The sequence below is a fragment of the Magallana gigas genome, chromosome 1 (genome assembly GCF_963853765.1).
Source record: "Magallana gigas chromosome 1, xbMagGiga1.1, whole genome shotgun sequence".
Lineage (NCBI taxonomy): Eukaryota > Metazoa > Mollusca > Bivalvia > Ostreida > Ostreidae > Magallana > Magallana gigas.
In genome coordinates this window covers 75,360,733-75,387,467 of record NC_088853.1, presented here as the reverse complement: position 1 = coordinate 75,387,467, position 26,735 = coordinate 75,360,733, and the positions used below count along the sequence as shown (strand labels likewise).

At 35.0% G+C, this 26,735-nt stretch overlaps 1 protein-coding gene and 1 long non-coding RNA gene across 11 annotated transcripts in view; one reads left to right on the top strand and one right to left on the bottom strand.

The window, feature by feature from the left end:
* LOC105330929 (unconventional myosin-Va) overlaps positions 1 to 25,108 on the bottom strand; it is a 69,534-nt gene extending 44,426 nt beyond the window's left edge. For 7 of the 10 annotated variants that reach the window (XM_066075733.1, XM_066075734.1, XM_066075751.1 and 4 more), the window contains exons 1-17: positions 24,782 to 25,108; positions 16,779 to 16,820; positions 14,470 to 14,580; positions 12,163 to 12,274; positions 11,147 to 11,348; positions 10,542 to 10,698; positions 10,053 to 10,183; positions 9,385 to 9,479; positions 8,527 to 8,634; positions 7,973 to 8,079; positions 7,280 to 7,411; positions 6,770 to 6,903; positions 5,838 to 5,919; positions 4,449 to 4,589; positions 3,060 to 3,269; positions 2,552 to 2,689; positions 1,791 to 1,820 (exon numbers count right to left, since the gene is read on the bottom strand). In XM_066075733.1, the coding sequence (XP_065931805.1) occupies positions 1,791 to 1,820; positions 2,552 to 2,689; positions 3,060 to 3,269; positions 4,449 to 4,589; positions 5,838 to 5,919; positions 6,770 to 6,903; positions 7,280 to 7,411; positions 7,973 to 8,079; positions 8,527 to 8,634; positions 9,385 to 9,479; positions 10,053 to 10,183; positions 10,542 to 10,698; positions 11,147 to 11,348; positions 12,163 to 12,274; positions 14,470 to 14,580; positions 16,779 to 16,820; positions 24,782 to 24,808 (1,959 nt within the window). In that variant the 5' untranslated portion in view covers positions 24,809 to 25,108. The remainder of the gene's footprint in view (positions 1 to 1,790; positions 1,821 to 2,551; positions 2,690 to 3,059; positions 3,270 to 4,448; positions 4,590 to 5,837; positions 5,920 to 6,769; positions 6,904 to 7,279; positions 7,412 to 7,972; positions 8,080 to 8,526; positions 8,635 to 9,384; positions 9,480 to 10,052; positions 10,184 to 10,541; positions 10,699 to 11,146; positions 11,349 to 12,162; positions 12,275 to 14,469; positions 14,581 to 16,778; positions 16,821 to 24,781) is intronic. The other 3 variants (XM_066075740.1, XM_066075768.1, XM_066075762.1) reach the window with 2 other exon arrangements.
* LOC136272867 (uncharacterized) lies at positions 18,531 to 21,502 on the top strand. The gene is made up of 2 exons (XR_010710910.1): positions 18,531 to 19,777; positions 21,293 to 21,502. It is a non-coding gene; the product is annotated as an uncharacterized lncRNA (long non-coding RNA).
* Positions 25,109 to 26,735: the final 1,627 nt, after the last annotated feature.

The window sequence follows — 26,735 nt, the reverse complement described above, 5'->3', positions numbered from 1 at the left end:
GACAGACAGACAGACAGACAGAAAGAGAGAGACAGACAGAAAGAGAGAGAAAAAGAGACATAGAAGCACACAGACACACACAGGGGAGAGAGACAGACAGAAAGAGAGAGAGAGAGTTGATATCAAATGGTCCAGTCATTTTTCTGTAGAATATTTTTTGTGTGTTAACATATACAACCTTCAACCCATGTCAATATGCTAAGATTAGAAATAAAAGAAAATTGCCCTTTTTTCAAAAAAGAAACTAAAAACTAGGGAGGACAATTATAGTGTGAATGTTGAACAATAAACCAATACTTCTATGGCATTCATTAGTTTAAAATCAGAATTTTACCATACATCTGTTGAAAGCTCTTTTGGCTACATTTTGTGCCAATTATTATCACCACTTCTAATTTATTACAAAGATTTTGATCTGAACTAAATAAAATGTAAATTAATGATTTATATCTTTGTAACTTTGCCATATATATGTGGTTATTATAAGAGTATTGAAACCTAGCCACTACCCATATAATAAATATGATTGGTTAATAAATTCCTGTAACCTAGCAACAGTTAGTACAACAAACATGATTGGTTAATGTATTTCAGTAGCAAAAGCAAGTTAGTAAAGAAACAGAAAATGATAAGATTGACAATCCAAAATAATCATAAGTTAGTTTTTCAGAAAAAAATGACTTGATTGTTCAAAGTTCATATTCCTTGTCACTAGAATTAATCAAAAGTAATTTATTCACAGTGTTTATTTTGATATTCATTCGTTCAACTCTGGTCATTGACAAAAGAAGCCAATCATCAGAACCTAAATTTTACATAAAGCAAAGATGAAAATAAAAACTTCGATCAAAGAGAACTTGTCTGACCTTTATCATCAAATAGCAATGGGTCACACAGTTGATATAAAACGACCTTCAATAGAATGTCAAGGTCAAAAAGATAGGATGAAGGTCAGCTAAAACATTTGCTGAGTAAACTTAGGCATCAGTTAGTATCAACACTACATAAATAACAGCAGTCATCCAGCAACAATCACCCCCATGTTTAAAACTTGATCTGTCTTTGAAAATATGGAAGTGTTTGCCAAATGGTTAATTCAACACCTTTAAATTTTCTTAATATTTAATTGCCAAGAGAGAGTTTTAGAAGAAGAAAATTGTTACAAAACCCATATCTTTAATACATGTATTAACATTTAGATAGTAGAATAATTGCAGAATGAACACCAAAGACTTACATACATTTACAGTAACAGTATTCTAATCAGTAATTATCCTGAAATTGTTCCATACAGTTCTTTTAAAGTAAAATCCAACTGTAACACAGGACCTGTGTACGTTTAACCTTCCTTTTCTTTAACATTTGTTGGTACCGTACAAATTGTTTGAGGAGTCAGAACCTTTTAACAATAAAACCAAACAAGGGGATGTTGCATGATGAATGTAGACACAAGTCACTGTCTTGAAACATCTCTGTTTGGGTCCGGCAACAAAACATGGCGGAGGCTTTATTAGTAATATGTGTACTTGACCATTATATACGTGGGAGTGGGCTGAACATTACCTGTAATTAAACCAGCAACCACAACCATTACCACTGGGCAGTCATGTAAATGTTTATTCTTAGTAACTAATACATAGCTTTCAGAACAAACTGTGATTAAAAAATCAGCCATGATTTGTAACCTTGACCTAAATTTAAAAGATATCTTAAGACATTGACTGTGACCCATTTAACACAAAGTTAGCCCGAGAACCAGTTTAGTTTTGGTGTCCACACTACTACAATACCTGATCTCCAACTGTAGCCTTTTGTACTTGCTAAAAATTAACAGCAATTAATAGAATGGCTTAATTAACAGCAATTAAAAAATGGCTTAATCAATAGCAGTTGATTTATTGGCTCAATTCAATTTACTAGCTAAAAAATGCTAGCTTTTTATCACTCAACAATTGTTTAACTAATGAAGACAAAGCATTGAATGGATTAAAAAAAAGGGGAAAAAAGGAAAAAAGCTTTATGTTTTTAAGTTTTTAGTTTATTCAGAAACTTTCTGCTTTAGTTTTGAAATGCATTAAGAATTGCAGCAAATGTGCCAGTATATCCACTTGACTTTTAATTGGTTCAAACAATATGACAAAATGTAAGTTAGTTGTCAAAAGAATTAAGAAATAATATTTGAAAAAAATGTAAACTAAAAACAACAAAATTTCAACAACTTGATACAATGTTTTGAATGCTAGAAATAATTATAATAATGTACAGTAATTCTATGTAGATTCCAGTTTATTCATCAAAGAACAGATCACTCTTATTGCACGGAATAATCAAGAAAAGAGAATTTTGTGTGTGCAATGTGAGAGGGTCTTTAAGCAGTGAAAAGTCAGAAAAATATTGGTGATCTCTATGCTTGGTATTATCATACAAGTCTGTATGTACTCCATATAAAAATTCATACTCCATGCTCCCAGAACTAAACTGCTGTTTATACTGTACACGGGCATCGGTTTATAACCTCCCGTATTTTAATGTCTTGTGTGAGTGTACTAACCTGTGATCCGACCGTCTTCTTGTTTGAGCGCCCTCCTTTCGGAGCCTGTCTCATTGGATGAGTCGTGGCCGATCCGGCTCGAGATTTCTTCTCGTTAGGATCAACCTTCTCCTCGAACAGTTCTGCCACCAGTTCAAACTACAAACACAGGAACCAGTTTACTGTTACTATAGCAACTTTTAAATTAATGAATCATTTTTCAGTAGTATGGATAATTAATCATTATTTAAGCCCACCTCTGACATCTGGATATTTGTAAAACAACATAAATGAGTGTTACCATTCAGAAGTATTTTTTGTGATATCCCATTTTCCGTGACATCACATTTTCTGTGACATCACATTTTCTGTCAAATCCTATTTTCAATGACATCACATTTTCTGTGACATCACATTTTCTGTGGGGGCTTCTATCCTATCCTTGCTGACTCAATATATGTTGATATGGTCCTTCAGCACTGCTATTATTTTCTGATATCTGATATCTATAAACATTCAGACAACTCACCTCACTGGCCCGGAGGATGTTGATGTGGTCCTCCAGCACGGTGTCGCGGTTCTTCTCCAGGAAGCCGTCCGCCTGGTACTCCACGCGGTCAGCGAAGTGGTTGATGATGAAGGCCGACCTTGACATTCGCGGCTTCTCAAAGTGCTTGGCCTTACCCAGGTGTTTGTCGTACAGCTTCTGGCACCAGTTCTCGTCCGAGCCCTTCGGCATCTGTCACAGATTAAAACAAGTTTCTTAGACTTATCTTATTCTGGTTGTAACGCAGCATTTGATTGGATAAATTTTTTTGGTTAAATTTGTATAACTTGGTTGGCACATCACAAGACACGTCACAATGCTTTGCGGATTTTAAAGCGTAAATTCACCAACCCAGGTTATATTCATATAACTTGGGTAGACATTGAGTTGATTTCTTAACAAAACTAAAGTCTGAGACTAATCCAGGCAGACTGCTTCAATCAATCAGTTTGTTTCCCTTTTATGTCATACAGTTAAGAAAGATACATGACAAGTTTCAACTTCAGTCATAATAGTCAAATAGTGGACCAATCAAAACAATGTTTAAAGTCTGATTTTTAGATTAAGTCCCTGGACGTACCAAGAAGACCATATAAAAAAAAATGATTAAAAAAGTTAATTCTTGCTGTAGGTGAATTAATGAGCTGTAATTAATCTACTTGTACTCCTACCATTGTAACATCAAACCATTGTACATGTATTATCAATGTATCAACATTGTATCATCAATGTATCATCAATAATATCATCAATGTACCATCAATGTATCATCATTATATCATCACTGTATCGTCCATGTACTGTGGTTTCATCAATATTCGTTGAATACCAATTTTCGTGGATTTCGTTGTTAAGAGTATCCATGAAATAAAGTGTTCATTGAAATGCAATTTCTACTAATAATTTGTATTGAAAGAATCATTGGCCACGAATTTAAGTATCCTTGAAACTTTGTTTTTCACTTTAACCACGAAAATTGATACCATTGAATATTAATGAAACCACAGTATCATCATTATATCATTAATGTATCATCATTATATCACTGTATCAATACTGTATTAATACTGTATCATTCAATATTAACCATAATGATATTTGCTGGTAGCTACTGAGGGGATGTAATGTATATTCATGGGGGCCAATTTTTCAAATTTGTGGATTGTGGGTTTTCTGCTAATTTGTGGGGATGTAATTTCATGGATGTATCAGTTTTCAGTTTCAGTAAAATAACTAACTCTTTCAAAATTTGTTTTCACCAAGATGTAAATTCGTGGGGGAGGGCTACTGAGCCACCATGAACTTTAATGATTCCACAATAATTAACCAGCTGTTATTAATTATAATTAATTGCAACAGTTATTTAATTACCTTGCATTCTTCGTCTAGCAGATCCAGAATTCCAAGCTTACTCTCGATCAAGTCGATACACGGTTGGTTGTCATAGAAATCAATAAATGACCACTCAATGGCCTCACGGACGTACTCTTCTTGCTCCAACTTAAATACGTGCTAAAAATAGACGATAAAAATGGTGTTTAAATAGAACACAAATTATAATAGTGACATAAAATACAAACACTCATTGGAAGTATTAATATTTACATTTTGAAGTGTCGTTGCCTGTGATAACACTAAGTATCAAATTTCTACTATGTAACCCATAACTTCAAATGACGTATAATTGAGGCACAAGCGGGGTTTGCTTAATATTTATATTTAAATATTTAATCATACTATGGCTTAAAGTTATATAAAGATAAGTAATAAGGAATCATTCTTTGAATATTATGAGGTGATAATTTCGGTTGGGGCATGATCAAATCTATCATAAAAGCCTTTAGGCTTTATTGGATTTGATCACGCCCCGACCACAATTATCACCTCATTTAATACTCAAAGAATGATTCCTTATTCCTTAAATAGTTCACACATTACACTGGAACATTACATAAAATAAAACAAGCTTGAAACTGATTGAGATGAGTAGCAATAAGATGTTTTCCTATATCAAAAGATAAATTTGCATTGAATATCTGTATATGTCGTATTTGCTTTGAAGAAATAAACAACAAATTATTCTAAAATTAAGGTAGATCTATAATTTGTGGACCATCCAGCCTCCTTAAAAGATGTGAAACCCATTTCTTCCTGTGTGTACCACCTTAATACACACTTGTTTGTGCTTTATTTACATTAACAGACTTATATATACCTACCATATTGTTTGTGTTTTATCTACATTAACAGACTTATATTGAGCAAACCTTGCCATATTGTTTGTGTTTTCTCTACATCAATAGACTTATATTGAGCAAATCTTATCATATTGTTTGTGTTTTATCTACATCAATAGACTTATATTGAGCAAACCTTGCCATATTGTTTGTGTTTTATCTACATCAATAGACTTATATATACCTACCATATTGTTTGTGTTTTATCTACATCAATAGACTTATATATACTTACCATATTGTTTGTGTTTTATCTACATCAATAGACTTATATTGAGCAAACCTTGCCATATTGTTTGTGCTTTATCTACATCAATAGACTTATATATACTTACCATATTGTTTGTGTTTTATCTACATCAATAGACTTATATATACTTACCATATTGTTTGTGTTTTATCTACATCAATAGACTTATATATACTTACCATATTGTTTGTGCTTTATCTACATTAACAGACTTATATATACCTACCATATTGTTTGTGTTTTATCTACATCAATAGACTTATATATACTTACCATATTGAAAATCTGCTGCAGCTTCTCGTTTGCATAGTTAATACAGAACTGTTCAAAGCTGTTCACTTCAAAAGTTTCAAACCTGGAAAAAAACATATAAAAATTACATTCACAAATGTATAGTTAGTATACACCATTATATAAAACATTGATAAAACTACAGTAAGTGCACACTATGATATTTAAGACTGACATATTATACAGTACTGGTGAAACTGAAGTTCATTAAAACTAGTTGTATGTTTGAACAAGGATAAGTCTGAATCGCAAACATTGCAGAGTTCTGCGGCTTCAATCCAGGACTGATCGAGATTTTGACTGTGTTGACCCACACTGGGTGAGGTTTTGACTGAGTTGACCCACACTGGGTGAGATTTTGACTGAGTTGACCCACACTAATAAAATGGAGGTTTCCAATGATTGTATGCACTTCTGTATGGATCTAACTTTAGCAATCGCCCGTAGATATCCTGTACAAAGGTTACTTCAACACTCACCTGAAGATATCCTGACGTGTACAAAGGTAACATTAGCACTTCCCCATAGATATCTTGTAAGGTTATGGAAGAACTCACCCGTAGATATCTTGTATAAACTTAAGGTAACTTTAGCATTCACCCGTAGATATCCAAAACACCGATAAACTTGGTGGACTTGTACAGGGGTAACTTTAGCACTCACTTGTAGATATCCAGGATAGGATAAACTTGGTGGACTTGTACAGGGGTAACTTTAGCACTCACCCGTAGATATCCAGGACACGGATAAACTTGGTGGACTTGTATAGGGGTAACTTTAGCACTCACTCGTAGATATCCAGGACACGGATAAACTTGGTGGACTCGTACAGGGGTAACTTTAGCACTCACTCGTAGATATCCAGGACACGGATAAACTTGGTGGACTCGTACAGGGGTAACTTTAGCACTCACCCGTAGATATCCAGGACACCTATAAACTTTGTGGACTTGGTATTGCTGTGTAGAGCTCGGTTGATTTTCTCCACAATCCAGTTAAAGGTCTGTGCGTAGATGTGTTTGGCTAAAGCGTCCTGAGCAAACGAAGCCTAAACAAGGAAAAAAAAATCATTATTTGATAACAAGAAAATTCTGCCGATAGCAAACAAAGCTTTGATACAAACTTCAATACTGAAATTTAATTTTAAATAAAAATAAAGCTTCATTTAACTAGATATGTTAGGCTATATACCCACAAAAATTTACCTCAGAAACAATAAGATTTATCTGAAATGCACTGAAATTTACCTCAGATATATTGAGATTTACCTGAGATACATTGAGGTTTACCTCAGATTGACTGAGATTTACCTGAGTAACAATGATATTTACCTGAGATCGAGATTTTTTGCCTGAGATACAGTGAGATTTTCCTGTGATATATGCTGATTTACCTCAGATACACTGAGATAGAATGAGATTTACCTGAGTTAAGGTGAGAGGTTTTGTAAGCACTTCTCCTACAGTGACAATCTTTTTGTGACATAACCACATCCTCATTTGAGATTCTTCTATTCCCAGCAGCTTACACATAATGCTTAAGTGTTTATCATCCTTCTGTAGACAAAAAACAAAATAAATACATAATTCAATAGAGAGAATGTATTATATCACATATCTTAAGTAACTATAAACATTCACTGATACAAATTTTGGAATTGGCAAAATACAGTACTGTTTAAAGGTATTGATATATCTTTGTGAATGGTCTTACTTATGAAAACTTTGTCACACATCAAATTTTGTTCAAAGTTTTGCTATTACAGATAGATGCAAGAACTTAATCCGAAAGTATTTGGATTATCAACAAATTATGATGATGAAAGTACAAAATGTCTGCTCATGATTGGTAGAGTGTAAGAAAATTTTCAAGAATTTCCATTAACATTGAATGACCTTGATTTCGCTTACTTTTTATATTTACTGCCCTGTTTTTGGACAATACTAAGATTGACTCACCTTAACTCAGTCAATATTAACATTTATTGACCTTAATTTCGGACAATATTAAGATTGACTGACCTTAATTTCGGACAATATTAACATTTATTGACCTTAATTTCGGACAATATTAACATTTATTGAACTTAATTTCGGACAATATTAAGATTGACTGACCTTAATTTCGGACGATTCGCCATCCGCCTCCCGGATTTTCACGTTCCCAAAATGGAGGACAGCCGACTGAATCTGGAAGATCATCATCTGGTCTTTTTCTGTGATGCCTGAATTACATAGAGAAAAAATAATGATTGATAAGTATACAGCATACTGTAACCATGTAACATTTGGCTATGTATAATGTATTCTATCTATCATATTTAACATTCTGATTTTCCCTAAATCAAGTAAATTACTAAATGTCATCTATACATTTATATATATACTAGGCCAATTGAGAAATGTTAAGAAAACTTATTGAAATATCAGTTTCCATCTATTATCATCCATGCTAAATATAATATATAATATATTTACAGTAAATACAATAAATATAAACCACAAAATGAGAGTAGACTTCAATTGTCGCAGAGGCAGTCTGGATGCTGGTCCATTTCTGGACTGGTACCCTGTCCTTTTTCTAGACTGGTACCCTGTCCTTTTTCTGGACTGGTACCCTGGTCCTTTTTCTGGACTGGTACCCTGAACTTTTTCTGGACTGGTACCCTTACCTAGCATGGTGAGTGCATCTCTTGCTGACAACATGTCCTCCGCATCGTCCACACCGTCAATCTCTGGTGCCATGCCGTGACTCGTGTAGTAGAAATCGTCTGGTGACACTGGAAGTAAACATCAAAGTACTGAGAGTACTGACTGCTGTTAGCAGGGCGGAATGGTCGTTTTAAGATTGGACTAAGTTTCATGTCCTCATCAAAACAAAAACTCATCAATTTAAGCAGTGAGATAAAGAGTTCTTTACTTATTGAAGAAAGAGCTCTTAAAGGAGTTTGATTTAGTGTCTTGTACTTAAAACTTTTTACGTTCCCACTTGAACGATGAGTGCACTCAGAGCACACTCTGAGCGAACAGTGAGCGCACGCTAAATGGAATTTGGTGAGCGCTTACGACCGGTGAACTGTGAGTGAGTACAGAGCGCAAACGAAGTGCAAACGGAAGTGAACAGTGAACACATAATGAACAATATGTGAATGCAAGATGAACTATTTATTCCGAGTGCCTCAAAAGTTATCCTTACATTATGTTTTGTCAGTAATCAGGAAAAAATAACACATAAACTTCATGTATGTATTGTTATCAGCCTAAATATTATATTATGTGACTGAACGACAAGTGAACACTAAATGAATGGTGAGTGGAAGGCGAATGCTTTGTGAACACACCATGAGCGCACAGTGAACGCTTTGTGAATGGTGAGTCTGAATGGAGCATAGTGGAGAGCGCATGTAAACGCATGAAGTCCGCACTGTGAGCGCATGTTGAATGCATGGAAAAATGGGAAAGTAGAACGTTTCAGGAACTCTACAGAAACTCTTCAATGACAGGAGGTAGTTTTACTGCATTTTACTTACTGAGACAGAACTTCTTGAACTCAGGGCGGTCCCTGGAGGCACACAACTGATAGAAAATGTGGTAGTTCCTCTCCTCTGCAGCTTGGAACACCACCCTGTAAAATCAAAGTACTGAACATTTTTACTGTGAAGACTACTCTGTAAAATCAAAGTACTGAACATGTTTACAGTGAACACCACCCTGTACAATCAAAGAACTAAATGTACTGAACATGATCATTGTGAACACCCTGTAAAATCAAAGTACTGAACATGTCCACTGTGAATACTACTCTGTAAAATCAAAGTATCGCAAGTACAGAAATTTGTGAAATTCCTTGTCATGTTTTTCAATGACACCTCCCTTGAACAAGGGATAACTGTTTATGAATTTTAAGAACTCTAGTCTCTTACACATCACCCCTGTGTTCATGATTGATCTTGTGTGATTTAAGTCTTATTCCTTTGCCTAGAATCTTTTATAATTTCTTAATATGAATACTGGAATTATTTTTCTTCACTATAGCTACATCTTCCCTTCCATGTGCTGAAGATCCCAAACATTTATCTGGATTATTTTCATCAAGTAAAGGTCTGTAACTCTGTTCACATTTTGAACTTTTACCTGAATTTCTTTTACTGAATTTCTGTTTCTTTCCTGCTTTTGCTAAAGATTGATGAATTTTTACCTGGATTTTTCCAGCAGGTAGGTCCTCATATGAGCCCCGATAATCGCGTTGTTTTTACTGAAGGAAATTTCAATGTACTTCCCAAAGCGACTGCTGTTGTCATTTCTGGTAGTTTTGGCATTACCAATGGCCTACAAAGGTCAAAGTTCATCATTACATTACCTATGACTACAAAGGTAAAAGTTCATCATTACATTACCAATGGCCTACAAAAGTCAAAGTTCATCATTACATTACCAATGACTACAAACTTTAAGGTTAAAGTTCATCATTACATACAGCCAACATTGATATTGTCATCATGTTAAAATAGACAGAATGGGTGCTACTCACCTCCATGATGGGGTTGACTTGAGATAGAATTGGGATAAATGGCTTGTACTCACCTCAATGGGGTTTAAGTTGAGATAGAGTTGAGATAATGGGCTCGCACTCACCTAAATGATGGGGTTGAGTTGAAACAGAGTTGAGATAAAGGCTCGCACTCACCTCCATAATCGGGTTGGATGCCAGAACTTTCTGCTCCACCTGAGTCTCAGCCTGAGATCCGCCCACCATTGCAAAATATCTCATGGCGTACTTGGCTGAGACAGTCTTCCCCGCCCCTGACTCACCAGACACAATGATGGACTGGTTCTTGTCAAACCTGAAGAAGAGAACCAGAATAAATGTTTAAGCCATTTGTAAAACTGTCCCCGAGTTCTAGTGTAGATTTCTGTGCTTACTCAGATTTTCTCATCCGATTCGCTTTCAACTAAAATTGTACCGTGTGACCACTTAAGTCAAAAGTCCAAAGCAAAGTCTGAAGTTGATTAAAAATCTGAAGTTTGTCTGTTTTTTAATCAACTCTTTGGCAGGAATTGTAACACCACAATGACGTTTCCCTTACAACAAAAATATTGAATAGGTTTTATAAATTGAAAATTAATTGTAAAATTGTATTGTGTGACCACCTCAACATTTGACTCCAATCGACTTACCTATGCAAGTCGATTGAAAATAGTGTCGCATCTTGTGCCGCACTTTTATACCGGAGCTTGTATGATTACACCATTAGAGAGGAGTTTGTATGCCTAGCGGTATGGAATACACACCTGGACATGAGTTTGAACGCCTCCTCTGCCACGGCGAAGATATGTGGGTCCATGGTCCCCATGTCCTGTCCGCTGTACATCTGTATGAGTTCATTGCCGTAGATGGGCAGCTGTTGGTACGGATTAATGGCCACCAGAACGATCCCACAGTACGTGTAGATACAGTTCCTCTCCAGAAACCGGACTTGTAGGTTATACAGCACTAAAAGATATCAAAAATCAAAGTACTGATAGGATTTAAAGCAATGGAAAATAAAAGAGAATCAAAGTATTGAAAATCCTGGTAGATCGTACAGCACTAAAAGATATCAAAAATCAAAGTACTGATAGGATTTAAAGCAATGGAAAATAAAAGAGAATCAAAGTATTGAAAATCCTGGTAGATCGTACAGCACTAAAAGATATCAAAAATCAAAGTACTGATAGGATTTAAAGCAATGGAAAATAAAAGAGAATCAAAGTATTGAAAATCCTGGTAGATCGTACAGCACTAAAAGATATCAAAAATCAAAGTACTGATAGGATTTAAAGCAATGGAAAATAAAAGAGAATCAAAGTATTGAAAATCCTGGTAGATCGTACAGCACTAAAAGATATCAAAAGTCGAAGTACTGATAGGATTCAAAGCACTGGAAAATAAAAGAGAATCAAAGTATTGAAAATCGTGGTAGATCGTACAGCAGTAACACTCATCATTGTAGATGTAGCACTAAAGTGTCTTCATGCCTCTTTAAGGCTGCCACGATTCATCATGGCATCACACACCAAAATTCCAACCCAGCTTGTTTCAATTAAATCAGTTTCTACCGCTATTCAGGGGTTTTTAGCAATACCATAAATTTTTTTACACAAAATTTGAAATACTGGTTCACTTCAAAGCTTTTGAGAAACCAAAATTATCAGAACATATACTGGGTACATTTATTAAACAATGTTCTGTTAAAGCCAATTTAATCAAGGCAAAAAAATATCCAATAGTCAATTAAAAACAGTTTATAAATCTTTTTGTTACATACCTTCTGGTTCATTTAGGTAGCTTAGCGATGTCAAATCATTTTCTCCAATCAAAATCTCAGGATTCCTTAAGTGTGGAAGACGTTTTTTATCTTTGATTGCATAATCTCTCTCCTGTTAAAATTGAAAAGTAACACATTAATAGATTTACTAGGTATTTATCCACCTTAGCTCAATATATGCTTTTGGTACAGAAAAGTATTTAGCCTCCAATTTTGAAATCAATTTTTATTCTCATTTCCTTTTTTGGATAACATTAGGACACATATTAATTTTTACTTTTCATTCCCACCCGCCCCTCTGAAAATGGCCCATCCCAGTGCATTTTATCTTATTTTGAAAAAAAAAATTGTGTGGAAATTTTTTTTTTGGAAAAAAAGAAATCGGGCTCGGTTTACAAAAAAATCAAAACATTTTAATGGCTGCCTGCAAAAATGTGGATTACCGTTTTATTCCAGTCATGTTTGTTATCATTACGATACAAATGTCTTCATGCATTAACTGTTAAGTCCAAGTAAAATGAAATTAAAATACTACTAGTGGGTTTGTTTACTCATATTAGCATTAACAGTTTAAAAGAATACAGCTGTTTTTATTTCTAGAATATGAACAGTGAAAATAGTGGCTTTAAAATTAAAAATAATAAATAAAATCTGCCCAACCACCCTATATTTTTTGCAAATCAGGATGAGAATCTAAATATTAATTTTATGTGGCCTTCTGAGACTTTTTTTTATTTTAAAACTCTATTTATGTAATGCAGTGATTGTATACAAGGCACTTGTTAAGAAGGGTTGGCTGATGATAGTGATGTTCCAATCATCGATTATAATCGAAAATCAATCGATTGTTATAGCATTCTATGATATTTACAGTCGGTACCATTGTTCATTTTTTTCTCATCCTACTTTTCAATAAATGTAGAAAATTCATTTTTATCTTAGTTTATGAATATTGTGTGAACAGATAAGGAAATCTCTCTATCATGAACAGGTAAGGAAATTTGCTGGGGGTTTTTTATCCTGCAATTATTATTCTATGTACATCTGTCAAACAAAATATCTTTCTATCATTATCTTATTGTGGTCGCTGACCACTGCTCAGGAAGCCCTTACAACAAGGAGGTAATTAACAATGATTGTTAACGAGTCGTTAATGTCACACACTAATGACCACTCCATAACCACATCTGACAGCAGTACAGAGAGAGAGAGAGAGAGAGAGAGAGAGAACCTCTTGTTAACCAATAATTAGATAATGAAAATATGAACTCCAATAACATTTTAACAAGTATGCACAAAATCCAATACCTTTCATACAAAAATAAGACATTCATTATTCGGTGGTTTAAACCATTCATATCTCCCCTTGTCAAGACGGTCTAATAAGATGTTTGCAAATCATGACAAACAGCCGGTCATGCTTTGTTCTGTGTGACAGGTATATCAGGTGTACAGGTAGCTATAGGTGTACTTACAGGTAACAGTTTACCTGTCAATGTCAGGGGTCAGATAAATCTACAGCTGATACAGGCACCGTGTATCCCTCTGTAATGTGTGTGTATGATAACATCACAGAACTGACAACATGGACACAGCAGCAGAAGAATTCTGGGGGAAACAATTGTCTCTCTATCCTTGATGTCCCTATATCTTTTTTCTTATATCTCTTTGCTTATTATTGTCTTTATTCCATTATCCCTTGCTCTATCTACACTGTTTCCTTTGTCTGTGTGTGGTCTCTCTCTCTCTCTCTCTCTCTCTCTCTCTCTCTCTCTCTCTCTCTCTCTCTCTCTCTCACCTCTGAACTATCCTTTATCTGTATTCGGATAGTTTTCTGCCCTGTGTAGTTCTCCAGTAGCGCTCTCTCTCTCTCTCTCTCTCTCTCTTTCTCTCTCTCTCTCTGAACTATCCTCTATCTGTATCCGAATGGTTTTCTGCCCTGTGTAGTTCTCCAGTAGCTCTGCTCCGACCCTCTCTCTGTCTCTCTCTCTCTCTCTGAACAATCCTCTATCTGTATCTGGATAGTTTTCTGCCCTGTGTAGTTCTCCAGTAGCACTCACTCTCTCTCTCTCTCTCTCTCTCTCTCTCTCTCTCTCTCTCTCTCTCTCTCTCTCTCTCTCTCTCTCTCTCATTCTCACCTCTGCACTATCCTCTATCTGTATCCGGATGGTTTTCTGCCCTGTGTAGTTCTCCAGTAGCTCTGCTCTGAACCCTCTCTCTCTCTCTCTCTCTCTCTCTCTCTCTCTCTCTCTCTCTCTCTCTCTCTCTCTCTCTCTCTCTCTCTCTCTCTCTCTCTCTCATTCTCACCTCTGCACTATCCTCTATCTGTATCCTGATAGTTTTCTGCCCTGTGTAGTTCTCCAGTAGCTCTGCTCCGACCCATACTTTCTCTTCATCAGGTACCCATATTCTGGCACCCTGCCAAAAAAATATAAATAACTTTAATTAAGTGAGTAAATTAACAACCTCAATACATGTAATAAAGTGCCTCAATACATGTAATAAAGTGCCTCAATACATGTAATTTAAGAAATGAAGATAATAATTTTTCTATTGATCGACGTATCAAAGAAAAAATTGACCGGAAAACTTCATCAACGCGCGTAGTAAACGTTGTGATAACTAGATAGTCAGTGATGTACTTAAATAATATATCTGCGGTTTGGAATGCGCCGAAGGAGTTGATGCGCGATGCAATACTCACAACTTTGCTTTACGATGATTATTCTGATGACCGATCATGTACGAAAGTAAATTTAAAAATCATCGTTACAAAATTTGAACAGCAGTGTTACCTTGAAAGTGTATAGGCCTATATGTTCGTTATAATTATTCTGGAAAAGGAACAGCCAGCATCGCAGTAATGTTGATTGATCTCAAACAGACGAAATCGTGAGAAGACGCTTAATTTTCTATTTCGTGAATCAAATACTGTGTTTTGTTTATTTGTTAAGGTTAAACTTTCAAGTGTTTTATGTTTATAAAGTTGTATTTTGTTTGCTGACAATAAAGCAGACACAATTTTACATTTTGTTGACAGTGTTTATCTTGGAAATTCCCGTTCTATAAATAGTGTTAGATCAGAACAGTTAAGAAAAGTAGATCCGGCAAAATTTTATTGATGCAGGTATCAAAGAAATTTTTTGACCAATCAGAAGCGCCAATATCTCATCAAACGAATAAATATTAAATGATAAAGTGCCTCAATACATGTACGAAAGTGTCGCAATACATGTACGAAAGTGTCTCAATACATGTAATAAAGTGCCTCAATCTATATATATGCATTAAAAATTATGATGACAATTTCCAAAAACACTGTAAAAGTTGGTAACTAGTGAAAGAAGAAGGGACAGTTTATTCCAATATTTGCCCTAATATTCAAAACCTGTTTAAATCTCATGAAAATGCAAATATATCATTTTGAATACATGTGTATATAAGGTACCAAGTTATACACTTTTATCTTGTTTTAAAAAATAACTATGACTTCAAACATGGACAGCTGCGGACATAGTTTCCTAAAAAAAAATAACCACTCAACAATTGGTATCTTCTGCTCAGTTTTATGAAAATTACTGGAAAATGCACTGCTTTTGACGTCCCAATTACCCTTGTAAAAATATAATCAGGTAACTATTTATAGATTCTTAGTTTATGGGTATTTCTGTGTAAATAAATGTTGCATTTTCATTTTTTGTGATATTTTAAAAAATCACTCTAAAACAGGGCAAAATATGACTGAAACTGTACCTAGTTCTTTGTTTTGAATTATAGATAACACATCAAGCACCAAACCATTAAAGACTAATAATAACTTTTTATGGTGGTATGGGACATCTGCTGATATTAATGTGGATTAAAGTACATTATAATTAACAGACTTTTAAAAAATTTCAAATTTTACAAACAATATTTAGCCAAAAAATACCTTTAAAAATATTTGCAGAGGTAGAAATTGTAAAACCCTGGGAAAGAAAATGCTTATATAATTATACTTCATTTCATTGTTTATTTCGATAAACAATACATCACAACATGGAGGTGTCCCAAACCACCTTAAGAAAATCTAAGAAGCCAAGCTAAGTAACATTGTTTAAACACTAGTTATATTATGCTGCGAGTTCACAGCTCTAAACTACAACACACTGTGGAATCATGGGAATTGCGGTGGCCTGTGGTGGTAGATATCTAGGATACCCTTGTCAATTCACTCAAAATAAATGCATTCTCAAAAACTTGAGAATAATGACTTTAACATTCATACAATTGCTGTCACAAATGAAAGTCCGCAAAAATACATGAAGAAATTCTTAATCTTAAAAACATGGTCGCCTCATTCATGATTCCACAGTATTGTGTTAAGAAGAGTTCAAAATAGATGTTAATTAGTTATTAATTAGCTGTTAATTAAGCATTAACTAAGTCTCCATCACTACACACAGCATATTAAACAGAATCTGAAATCTAAGAAACTTGGTTTCTACATATATTTGGTGATGCTGATGAGTCCACTGCATTGGGTTAATCAGTAGAACTGATGCTAATTAGACATTAATTAGCTGTTAATTAGGCAATAACCATCACCAAACACCCACACCATTACACATACAGACCTTGACGTAAACTTGGCTGATCTCCGAATCCTTTAGAAAAGTCTGAAAATGAAATCGCCTGTAAATGTCAGACACCGCGAATCGTAACTTTTCCATTCACAGAAAAACTGATTAATACCAGCAAATCATATCTAATACCTACAGAAAAGTTTCAAAATGAAATCGCCTGTAAATGTCAGACACTGTGCATCGTAACTTTTCCATTCACAGAAAAACTGATTAATACCAGCAAATCATATCTAATACCTACAGAACAGTCTCAAAATAAAATCGCCTGTAAATGTCAGACACCGCGAATCGTAACTTTTCCATTCACAGAAAAACTTATACACACAAATCGTATCTACCAATAATACCTACAAAAAAGTCTCAAAATGAAATTGCCTGTAAATGTCAGACACTGTGCATCGTAACTTTTCCATTCACAGAAAAACTTATACACACAAATTGTATCTATTAATACATATAGAAAAGTCGGACAATGAAATCGCCTGTAAATATGTTAGTCACAGCAAGCAGTTACTTTTCCATTCAAAAAAAAAAACTACACTTTTTAACTTCAGAACGGATAAACATCCAAGTGGATTATCTCCCTGGATTATCCTTTGATTGGATTATCATCTCATTGGATTAATCCTTAGATTTTTCATAGTAAGGCTCTAGATCCCTCCCCTATTTGACTGGGGACCTACAGTAGTATTGAGGCTAACCATCAAAACATTTATTCATAATGACAGAATGCTGGTTCAAGTTGTACAGATTTGATGATTACACAAATAAATGGTTTGATGTAATTATCCTCTGGTAATGTGTTACAATTGATTCATACAGAGAAAAAGGCCAGAGTAGGTTCAATTTTTGTTCTTCATCAACCTAGTTTTAAAATGGTGTCCCATAACTAAGTACTAAATAACTCTCTCTGTAAATAACAGCAGTATACTCTATGGAACCTCAGTGACCCATTCAACTCTTCTTAAAATTGTTGTTTTCAAGATGATGAGAGTGGGTTGTTTTTCTAAAGAAACTAAATTATTACTGAGATACTGGAGATACAACCAGTTACAGTGTAGTTCAGTCAGGGCTCACTTTTTGGCCTCTGGTACAAATTGACCAAGAGGTATACCACCTGACCAAGCGGTAAATCACCTAACAAGACAAACAGGGGTACTGGATTCGACTCCAGGTTATGCCACAATCTTTATCTTGCCTTTTACATTCAACATATTAGAATTAGAGAATTAAAGGAGGGGGGTTAAACTTGCCCAAACATTTACTTCGGAATCCCATAAAGTTTAGACTGTGTAGCTGACATTTGAGTCATTACTTAATTTGCCTATTTACCAGTGATGAGAAACAGTCATCGATAAGGAGTTACAGTCATCTCTATGGAGTTACAGTCATCTTTGAGGAGTTGAAGTCATCTCTAAGGAGTTACAGTCATCTCTAAGGAGTTACAGTCATCTCTAAGGAGTTACAGTCATCTCTATGGAGTTACAGTCATCTCTATGGAGTTACAGTCATCTCTATGGAGTTACAGTCATCTCTAAGGAGTTACGGTCATCTCTAAGGAGTTACGGTCATCTCTAAGGAGTTACAGTCATCGCTAAGGAATTACAGTCATCGCTAAGGAGTTACAGTCATCTCTAAGGAGTAACAGTCACCTCTAAGGAGTTACAGTCATCTCTAAGGAGTAACATTCACCTCTCAGGAGTTACAGTCATCTCTAAGGAGTTAGTCATCTCTAAGGAGTTAGTCATCTCTAAGGAGTTACAGTCATCAACAACATATACAACAGTTGTATTGGCCTAACCCCACACAGCATCACAACACACTGTGTTAAATCAACACTGGTAAATGGACAAATTAAGTAATGACTCAAATGTCAGCTACACAGTCTCCCATCCCCAGCTGACTGACTGATGTCACAGCGGGCCATACATTCAGTACACAGTCAGTACCAATGTAGGGGGATTGGAAGGATCAACAAACAGGTCAGGAGTGCTGTAGTGTTGTAATGATGCGAGAGGCTGTGAAATGTTTTGAGTATTTTGAGATGTTTGTGAGATGTTGCATACCATTTGAGATGTTGTGAGTTGTTTTGAAATGTTGTGATAATTTGTTGGAAGCTGTGAGATGATTTTATATGCTGTTAGTTGTTGTGAGATACTGTAAATTGTTTTGAGATGTCATGTGTCATAGTGAGATGATTTTATATGCTGTAAGTTGTTGTAAGGGTATCTTAAACTGTTTTGAGATGTTATGTGTCATAGTTAGATGATTTGAGTTGTGAATTATTTTGAGATATTGTGGGTTGTTGTGAATTGTTTCGAAATGTTGGGAGATTCTTTTAGAAGTTGTGAGATCAAGTGAGATTTTGATTCTGAGATATTGTGAGATGTTATGAGTTGTCATGATTTGTTTGTGAGTTGGTGTAAGATTCATTACTCTTTTGAGTTGTTGTGCCTTGTAGTGACATGATGTGTGTCGTGATGAGCTGTTGAAAGCCTCTGTGAGATATAATTTTTTGTTTTATTTTGTGATGAGCTGTTTTGAGCCACTGTGAGATGTAAAGAGTTGATGTGATTCAAGTTGTTGCGGGTTGACCAGAGTTCCTGTGTCTTGTAGTGACATGATGTGTGTCGTGGTGAGCTGTTGAAAGCCTCTGTGAGATATATTTTTTTGTTTTATCTTGTGATGAGCTGTTGTGAGCCACTGTGAGATGTAATGAGTTGAGGTGTTTTAAGTTGTTGCGGGTTGACCAGAGTTGCTGTGTCTCGTGGTGACATGATGTGTGTCGTGGTGACATGATGTGTGTCGTAGTGACATGATGTGTGTCGTGGTGACATGATGTGTGTCGTAGTGACATGATGTGTGTCGTGGTGACATGATGTGTGTCGTAGTGACATGATGTGTGTCGTGGTGACATGATGTGTGTCGTAGTGACATGATGTGTGTCGTGGTGAGCTGTTGGCGAGATTGTCAAATTATCCTACAACTAGGTAAGCTGATTTAACAATGACTGTTGTATAGTACTAGGTGTATGTTGCTCTATAAAGACAATTGTTTCACTTTGCTAGGCTTATATAGATTTAAGTACTAAGATTGATTCTATTTATGGGCACCTTATTACCCCTAGGCATATTGTTGCTCTGAAAAGACTATGAATATTGTTTCACTTTGATAGTAGGCTTAAGTTGCACCATGGTAGCTTTATGTACTTTTATGTAAGGTTGTATTTATTATGGGCTTACCATATTACCCCTAATAAATGCACTGGCCATTAAAAAAATTCTGGTATTTGTATTAAAATCTTTCCAGTGATATGTTTTACTTCATGAAATGTTTAAGTCATATTTATTGATTTTTTTCCAAGGGAAAATAAATTAAAAATTGGATAAATACACAACTGGTATATAAATTTCACCTTCAGGTAATATTCATTATTTATTATGTCATTCATAGTATATCTGTTTATCTTTTGACAATAACGCTTCAAACAAAATACCCAATTGCAACTTTCATTATTTCATTTTCACTACAACTTTCATTATTTCATTTTCACTGCAACTTTCATTATTTCATTTTCTCTGCAACTTTCATTATTTCATTTTCACTGCAACTGTCATTATTTCATTTTCACTGCAACTTTCATTATTTCATTTTCACTATCTTTTGTAATTGCGTTACGGAAAATAATGATAATCCGATGGTTAGATATACCAGGACTTGAGATGGAACTTGAGACAGCAATCTTTAATGAAAGACTAAAACTTTATTATACAATAACTAAAGGGGGCCCTTATTTTTCGAACAACTATAAAAAGCTGGAGGTGGCTCTCATATTGGCTGGGGCACTTATTAGGGGTAATATGTTTTTTTAGATTGTTGCACAATGATAGGTTTATGTTGCATTGTCTCATGTATAAAAATCAAAAGACTGAGAGTAATTAATAGAAAGCATTCACCTTTGTTTCTACATGACAGGTGATAGAAGGTAAAATTCTTCAAACAGTTACCAACAGGCCTGAGTAAATATTCATGTATAAAGTGAGAATCCGACTTTCTTTAATTTGAATCATGCTTATAATCTTGTGTAGGGGTTTCAATAGGAAAATTTTCAGAGAGAACCATTTTAACAAGGCCTTGGACTTTCATTACGACGTAATTATCTATTTCTTGCGTCCAAACAAGTTTAAATTGATGCTGATTTCAAGCGTAATGAACACTGATTGGGTAGTCTTAGCTCAAAAGCCAGACAAATTGTTGATTTCAAAGAGCCATGGCTGAGTGGCCTACAATGAAACTATGTCACATTTCTGTTTGACCCAAGTACCCAAAGTCCAAGCTCTTGCTAAGATTGTTCTATTTCATAATCAATTATTTGATTCAAAATGTCTAGTTTTTATATATTGATTCATTAACAGCATGACAAATGTAAATTATCTATTCGACTTATCCTCAAATGTTTGTTAACTTTCATACACAGGAAATATTTTATAGTTTATTTGTAACAGCGAGAAGAAGATAAAAAATTCGCTGTAAAAAGGAAATTGCTGTCCTGTTCAACTCAGAAATGTTTTCAACAAAAAAAACATGCACAGACCAAGAAAACAGAATGTTCTCCTAGAGTCTGAACAACAACAAGTCTTACTCTGTGTTTTAAATCTGATCAACAACAAGTCGTACTCTGTGTTTTAAATCTAACATTGTAAAAAAAAAAGAAACCGACAACACTGACTCCAATCAGGTGTGAACATCTCTGAATCTATCTCCAACAAAGTGTGACCGTCCACTAGACATTTAACTGAAGTTAAAATCCTGGTGACATAACCCCGAGACTTTTGACACTGTGATTGCGCAATACTTCATCTATCAGCTGATTCCCTGTACACACAGCGAGGTCCTGGTGTGACATCCTTATAACCTCAGATTTATCAAATTCTATAAACCCCAGTACATTAAAACTCCACAAAATTAAAATGTCCGCTATATCTTAGTAGTTATACAAATGCTGCATTGATCTTAATAGTATAATATAAAAAAAAAACAGAGACTTGAAATGTTTTAGAGATACATGATAATCATGTAGATTCCATTTAGAAGATTTTTTTAAAAATGTATATAAAAAAACAGTCCATATAAAAACAAAGAAATCAAGACTTTTACAGCTTGCTTAAAATTATTTTTTCTTCCTTTTTTTTTTTTGGGGGGGGGGGGGGTATTTTAAAAATCTTTGACAGCTGACAGCTCATACACAGAAACTTTTAGAGAGAATAGAAATACAACCTTCTAGAGGAGAATATTATTATGGCTCGTCTTTATTTACCCCCCACCACCCCAACCTACCAACCCCCCCCCCCCCCCCCTCTTCTCATTGCTACTGGACATGTAAATTAAGTATAATCTGACAAAAGGTCAAGAAGAAATCATCAATTAAACCCCCCCCCCTCCTCCTGATGTTTTCATTTTCAGTAACACGCCCCCTTCCCCCTTCCCCCTCCCCAACCATCCAAAATTTACTGTAGATTCCTAATTTAACGCAAGGAATTAATATCGGTGTAAAATCGCGACAAGCATCCTTTGTGGATTTAAAAATCTTGCCGTTATTTTTCTTGGAGTTGAGAACAATAAGAAATAATGATAAAAGTTCTGCGTTGCAATTTTATATTCTCGGGAGTTGATACAAAAAACAGTGGGATTGCAGAATTAAGTAATAAAGAATTTACAGTATTGATGGGTGATACAAAATATGTAATCTACAGGAAGTGAAATAAAAATCTCATTGTCTCCCTTCCACAGTTTTTTATAAACGTAGAAAAGATTATGATTCTGTTGTTTGCTTTGTCTGGAAGTGAAATAATTCAAATAAATACCACTTATCTATCCAGTTACATGTTTATTAAGCTAAACAATGATCCATAGCTCTGCTGATATAGCCTTTTATAAGTAAACAAGGTCTAGTTTCACAAATGAGATTCATTCAGGGGTTTTTTTTGTGAAAAGGTATTAAAAAGCAATGAATATATTTATACCATAAAACAAGGAAATGTTTTAGAGGAGATTTCTTATTTCTTTCTCGCATCTTTTGGTTGCCTAAAACTGTCCCTGGATAAATTTATCCCATAGTGAAAGTAATTTCCTTCCTTAACATATCATTATAGCACGATTTCATATAACAAGCAGTCTTAAATTTCATGGAGCTTACAGATCAGTTTAATTCATAATGCTTATAAATCAAACACACTGAACTACATGTGAAAGCTGTAGGCTTTACTGAGTGCAAATCAATTCATCAGATCCAATCGGACCAGTGACATTTATTTATTTGGGGGATGGGGGGTAGGGGGGGTAGGGGGGGGGGGGGTATTGCTGATCTTGCTAAGAATCATATGAATGACATTTGTTCAAATGTGTATAGGAAGTGTGATATCAGTGTAAAAATTGTAATACTTCTTGTAAAGAGAGAACAGTAAATTTTTCTTCAGGTCTACTTTGCGATGTCCAACAATGCTTGTACAATCAATTTGTGGAAAAGACAAGCTTTCAAATTGGGGTAGGGGTTACATTTGTTTATTTATAAAATGAAATTACTGATGCCAGTAATTTGTAACCTTGGTGAGAATGTTGATAAAGAAAAGACAAGTAACTCGTTACTCCAAGTAACTCGTTACTCGAGTTATGCCCGAGGTATGAGGCTTTGAGGGTAATGGGGGATCGGGCCTGGTGGGAGAGGGGCACTTAGGACTCGCTCATTTGGACTCAAATTCACTCAATGAATGCTAATACATACAGAGCCAAAATTAAGTGCGTACGATTCTTATACCACTACAGTACTTATACCGAGCGCAGCGAGAGGCGGGCGAAGCCCACCTCGCGAAGCGAGGATTAATGGTAACACGTATATATAAGAAAATCAGTGAAAAATGAAAGTTGAATCAGGGGTACTAAGGCCAAAAAAAAATTCTTCCAGCCGTGGGCGCCGCCATATTGGCAGCCATTTTGTTTTCAAAAAGTTAGTTCGAACATTGATTGACTGGTACTTATCGATGTTTATTGCCCCTAAACTCGATTAAAATGTTCAAGTGTTTCAAAAGAAGGCAATTTGAATGAAAAGAAATAAAAGAGGACACCAGATAAGTTTCAATAGAGCTTCAACCAAGAAACACGACTAGTTCTATGTTTGTCTTATCAAATTATCAGATGGAAAATAAAAACACTAACATCAAGGAACTGATCTTTTAGATACTGAATAGAGTATTTAATTTTTTTATCGGGACATTTACATGAAATAAATTGATAAACAATGAAAGAAGAAATTTTAAAAAGTTCGGAATAACGTAACTCTCTTCGGCTATTTCCGAAGACAAAACGTGTACGTTTTACGTCTGAAACATGACGTCATAATGTAGACTGAGCACGCGACGTTTAGTTTAACTTTGACGAATGATTTGAGTAGGCAACCATGCTGGCGGATCCTACTTGGTGCGATTTAAATAGATTTTATTATACAAAAATCAAACTGCACTGTGTTATATCTGCGCTCGGTCCAACGGTCACACCGTTTACATATTAACACAGGACACAGGGCACTCAGTCAGACATGTAGCAGAAAATTCTTACACACAAACTTCTAAGTGTTTACAACAGAAGTCCACAAAGAAGTAATACAAACAATGTGTTTGTATATACACGAATGCACCAACATCAAATATGGCCAAATACAGGGCACAACATGTAAAGAGTGCCCCAGAGTTTCTAAATTACTCTGCTAGAGTCCACCTGGCCTGCCATAGAATTCCGGATCCGCCTCTCGTTAAACCGTTAACACCTGCCTCAGGTGTGTTATGCATGACACAGGTGACACAACACAGAATCAATTACCGTAAAAACGACCAAAAAAAACTTCCCTCGGAGGCCTCGGAGTCCAGCGATTTCTGACCATGGTATAAGGGGGTCCCTATCATATGATGTGTCCAGGGATTGTTACAAAGAGTCAACTTTACCTGAACATAAAGTTCCGCAGACGTCATCCTGCTAAATGGCGCCCCTCACTTTTTTCATCCACTCGTGTTGTCAACAATTTATGCCGGGATCGAGTCTCATGGCTACAAGACGGACCTCTGCATCGTTGAATTCTTTTCTCTGACCTCAAGTTTTCTCTCCGATAGTATTCTCTGTCCGCCCACCCTAGAACTCCGAGTTTTATCTCTGATCTTGTCACTTACACGCTTAACGGTTTTCCAGGTGCACTTCAAACATTCCGCTGACGGACTGTCACCTATCGGAATGATCTCAGGTATTTTCGTCGTGTTGTCGTGTGACGCATGACCTCAACTCCGAGCCCGATCAAATTAAAGACCGGTGTCTGTTGTTTCTGAAATAAATTTTATCCTCACCCGTAGCATAACAATTAAATTACACTCTGGAGTAAGTTTTATTGCAGACACAATCGCATGTGGCCTGAAATTGAAACAAAATTATCTAATCGTGATTATGTTATATATGTGTTTTAAAAATATGTTTGTATCAATTAAATATTTAAATAAAAGTCAGTGCCGTGACGGTGTGTCGAACCGCGGACCTGTCGGGTGTGAATCGGGTGACCTACCCACTAGACTATGTATGTATGTGTCGCTCTCTTTATAGTATTTTTTAAAAACAATATTCCATTAGTCAATCGATGCTTTCAAATGAATATTATTTCGATATTTTCACGCGAAACAAATTTAGATTTTTGTTTTATTTAATACAACCATTTGAAAATTGCCCTCCACCGGGACACATCATCTGAATGTAAGTTAGAATAAAAATTTAATTTTATGTCTATATGTACATGTATATATAACATGATTAATTGTTAGATTAATTAGATATATACCTTTATATATGAAATATTAATGAACGAATTTAGAAGAAATAGTTATTTCAAATTGTATCAAAGAACATATAAACCTGTTTGGTCAGCTAGTTTGTCAGATCTCTAGAATAACATAAAAAGGGTTATATAATAGAAACCTTACGTACACTTTATATAGCTGATTATTTAGATAGTATACACTGTATGAGAAAATGCACGTGGATATCGATTTTATTTTGGATTTTTAAAATATTTATTGTGTAAGTACAATATGATATTATTTATTAACAGGTATATGCATGTAACCTACCTACATTGTATTGCTACTTATAAGGAGTAACTGTACGCTCTGTCCCACCCTTACTTAGGGTATGTATATATCATCATTTGTACTCACCTATTTTATTTGAAAAATACTGTATAAACTATGTCCATATCAATTTGATAACTTCAGTTGTATGGTACATAATACTTGCATGAATTAAAGGGGCATGGTCACGATTTTGGTCAAAAATTATTTTTTTCTGGTTTTAATGTTAATAATGCTTTAGTGAGGCATTTTTAAAAGGCAACCCAAATTTGAGTGTCATTTGTTGGGTTATAAGCGCGTTACAGAGCTTACAATTCCTCGCTATGTAAACAAAGCTTTTGTTTACATTTTGAATTTTTAATGTTGAAGTGAAAATTCCAGTTTTAGATCTAAAATGAATGCGTTAATCGGTAGGAACTGTTTATTTATGCTTAAAATGAATAAGAATTTTGACAAATCATCTTGAAAAGAATTTTTTACTGGTATATTAATTGAACCTATGTTAACAAATACAGGGCACAAGCCTTGTTTACATGATGGAGAATTGTGAGCCCTGTATCTCGCTTAAAACTCAACGACGGGCACCCAATTTTCACTTGATCATTAGAAATGCATTCTTAAAGAATTGTAAATAATAAAAACCGGAAAATAATATTTCACCAAAATCGTGACCATGCCCCTTTAAGTATAGAGAAAGAGTTATATCTTAATGTTTGCATCTATTTAATCATTGTTTAATATGGATATATTTTGATTAACTGATAATTTTGTACTTACCTAAAATTACGTG